The following is a 3,547-nucleotide window of genomic DNA, read 5'->3' as shown; positions in this document are numbered from 1 at the left end:
AGTTTTAAGAAAAGTTTTAAGAAAAGCTGGGAGGAGATGTCAAGGGATGCCATTTGGCCCCCTGCCCAGCTATGGGGTAAGCCTGGTCTGTGTCACTGACCACTGAGTTTGTCTTGGTGGATCTAAGCTCATTCGCAGGAGACCCTCCCTTTGTTTTATCAGTCCATAAATCTACGCAGGTTGAAACTATCTGTGCTCTTCAAACCCAGAGTAGCGGAGAACAAAGTAGCTCTAGTGAAGCAGAAATMATCCACTATTTATTCTTTCAAGGAAGTTTGTTCATGCTTGGAGACTGCATCAAAGTAATGGAGCAGAACAACATCCCTTCCTCTTCCCTTCATTCCTTCCTCCCCCGAACAACAACAAAGATCTATTTCTAATGGCAAAATAGTTGCAAAAGTTTCTAGAATCACGAAGTGTGWCTGTGAAACATGGTGTGCTGCTTCTTGCTCCTTTGGTCAGCATTGTCAGGGTTGCATTTTAAGGTTTAAAGGAAAAACTAGAAGGGACAAAAAAATCCAACCTACACAGTCACCCACTTCACTGTCCAGTGCAGGYTTGTGTTATCATTTTTTTTGCTACTATGGATTTCTTTCTGGTGACCTCCAGGGAGAAAAAACTTTCTCCACACAGTGGTTGATTAATTTTGAGCAATAAAACATGAAGTAAAGTATGGACAGGAAGAATGTTCCCCCTAAAAAGCAGCACTATATCTTACGTCTCAATAATGGTATACACAGACTGCAGTGCTCTATCTACTACATTCCCTGTGAAAGCAAAATGGCAATCCTTGCTCTCAGCATGAATTTATAAATATACAGGATTTTATTGTAGGAAAAACAGGTCAAATGGAAACGAATGAGGAAACGCACATCAAAAATGCATAAAGCAACACTCTTTATAGAAATTATTTGCCATAAATTAGGAGGGAAGGGGTTGATAGGTACTGAGATGTATAGTCAAGACCCAGATACTGCTAAGCACGTTGCTGGGAAAGRCTATCTTATTATATTTCCGCTGTGCCTTTGCAAAACAGGCTGTTTTCCTCTGACCAGAACAAAAGGCATTGCAGCTCAAAGCTCAAAAGCTGTCACTGGTGATCTTGCTAATCCRCTGTCTGGGGCTCTCTGGGAATCTTGCCTTTTCCTCACTGTGTAAGCACACTCGGAAAGTGATCTTGTCTCATTAAGCCCACTCCAGTCCTGCAAACAACATGGCAGAGTCTGGCATCTGTTAAATGCCTGAAATAAAGCAGTGCTGCTTCTAGTCACTTGACAGAGTCACTTCAGAGGACGTTGAGGTGGACTCACTACCACCAGCGCTCCTTAATCTGTGACTTCTGGGAAAGTGACAGTGTAATAAGATAATGCGGTCTGCTAGACTCCTTGGCTCTGTGCAATCTCTCTCACACTTGATTAAGAAGAGCAGTTTCTAATGACTTTGGACCATTAGTTCCAAATAAGGTTAATGAATTAATTTAGTGGACACTAATACTGCATGGAGGTGAAGGTGGCATTAGTAGGTCTGGCAGGTTATGGAGGAGGTTAATGGCCTYGGTGACTCCAGCAGGACCACCACATTAACCACTCGTGGTGGCTTCTGCCCAGCAACTCGCTCTTTTAACAGGGAGAAACAATCAACAGGAGCATGGRGGCGGCCCCCTTCTGTCTCTCAGAAGTACACGGTGGCAGTATGGGTTTATGTGGGAGCAGCTGCCCACACCCCTCAGTTGGGCTGGGGGATGAGCAAAGTGCACCTCTCAGAGCATCCCCACACCAGGCTTGGTGCACCCCTCTAGCACCTTTGCTCCTGTGCCACAGCACTGGAGGAGGAAGCTCGTCCTGATTAAACTAAACAGCCTCCTCAACACATTGGGAAAGAGATTAACTTCCATCATAAAACATGCGGTTTTAATGCTCCTGTTTGACACTCCACTTGCAGTCCCTTATTAAAACAATATACCAGTGTAAGTGGAGGGTGCTCTCTTCTTTTAATTACTTTGATTGAAAACCCAGTCAGGCAAAAGTAAATATTTGATAATTAGTTAATAATAATTGCTCAGGATTTGTCAGGAAAGGAAGACTCGCACGAGCTGTTTCCTGTGCAAGAGCTAAACGTCAAGCAGTCCCACAATTAGACCATCTTTAAAAATGCATCATGCAGTGAAATATTCACAGTGCCTGGCATTGTTCGGAGAAGGAGGAGCACGTTGCTTTTAATTAGTTGTGATTTCAAGGACTGTCTGACAGTAAGCTAGCTACATCACTCGTTTGTTATGGGATTTCTCCTCTTGGAGGGGAGTCTTGAGCCTTCACAGAGAAGCTGAGCTCCCCGCTTGGCACAGTGCAAGTTGCACGTAAACTGCAGACTTGGGAAAGGGAACTCTAGAGAGTTCTCMGTGTGAAGACTATTCGCAGGTACACACACAGCTAGTAGGAGGCATGATCTAAAATTTCATGCTTTGGAAAACAAAAAAGGCGCGCGGGGAAGAGAGCCTTCCCTATAAAGTGCTCATTATCTTTCAGATATCGTAGGAGAGACATTTAATTGCCTATGGGACGRGACATTATTAAGATAATTGACTGCCCTGATCTAGTGAGAATGAGCAGCCTGCTTTATACAACAATCCGAAAGAGCAGAAAATAAAGTCGGAAGGCAATGTCAGGGCGGGCGATCCACAGGCGAGGACTACGCCGCATCCCTCCTCTGGCAGAAAGTTCCACCCAGCCGGGTTTCTGTCGGTGCCGGTCCCACAGCCCGCCGGGCCCCACCGCCCGCCCCCCGCGCCGGCAGCCCCGGAGCCCGGCCCCGGAGCCCGGCCCCGGAGCTGCCCAGGCTGATACATGACGTCCCCCGTGACACTCACCGCTCCGCAGAGCCCTGGCGAGGGTGAAGGTGAGGGCTGCACAGTGCAGGAGAAGTCCCCAATCCATTTTCCCTTCCGACAGCAGGGAAAGGARGAAAAAAATAAAAATGCTTTCCACGCACAACTCTTCCTTAAATCCTCCAGCCGGAGTGAGGAACAGAAAGCACGGTCCGCAGGGGCAGTCCCGGGGGCAGAAAGAGGCTGGCTTCTCTCTGTGCTTCAAGCCGCCCGCATCCTGTCATTTAGCTCCGGCTCCCTCTCCCTTTCCCCACACTTGTTCCTTCTCCAGGCGCCGCTGCCCCTGCCATTCCCAGCGAGACTAGAAAGCCAAATGAAAACGAGGGGAAAAAAATAACAAAAACAAAACCCAACAAACACACAAACAAGACAGACAAAAATCCTGGYGGCTGCCGGCACCTCAGGAGCGCTCTGCTGGGCGGGGGTGCTCTGCGGAGGGGAGATAAAGAAGGGAAAGCGGCCGTGAGCGGGGACCAGCCGGGCGCCCGAGTTTGGCAAACTGCGTGCCCCCCGCCTGCCCCGYTCTCCCGCGGCCGCGGCTCCCGCGGGGCCGGAGCCCTGGAGCCCGGGGCGGCGGTGCCCGGCGGTGCCCGGTGCCCGCACTCACCTGCCCCGGCGGGAGGCGAGCGAGCGCGCTGCCGCCGCAGACACTCCCGGCCGGCC

General features: G+C 49.5%; 1 protein-coding gene across 4 annotated transcripts in view; it reads right to left on the bottom strand.

Moving 5' to 3' along the window:
- The window catches only part of NRP1 (neuropilin 1), a 112,326-nt gene extending 109,245 nt beyond the window's left edge, over positions 1–3,081 (bottom strand). For all 4 annotated transcript variants that reach the window (XM_057376518.1, XM_057376519.1, XM_057376520.1 and 1 more), the window contains exon 1: positions 2,867–3,081. In XM_057376518.1, coding sequence (XP_057232501.1) covers positions 2,867–2,933 — 67 coding nt within the window. In that variant the 5' untranslated portion in view covers positions 2,934–3,081. The remainder of the gene's footprint in view (positions 1–2,866) is intronic.
- Between the last annotated feature and the right edge of the window lie 466 nt (positions 3,082–3,547).

The sequence above is a fragment of the Malurus melanocephalus genome, unplaced genomic scaffold (assembly GCF_030028575.1).
Source record: "Malurus melanocephalus ecotype Western Australia unplaced genomic scaffold, MMel_1.1 scaffold_280, whole genome shotgun sequence".
Taxonomy (NCBI): Eukaryota; Metazoa; Chordata; class Aves; order Passeriformes; family Maluridae; genus Malurus; species Malurus melanocephalus.
The sequence above is the reverse complement of the archived record's forward strand: the minus strand, read 5'-3'. Positions and strand labels throughout refer to the sequence as shown.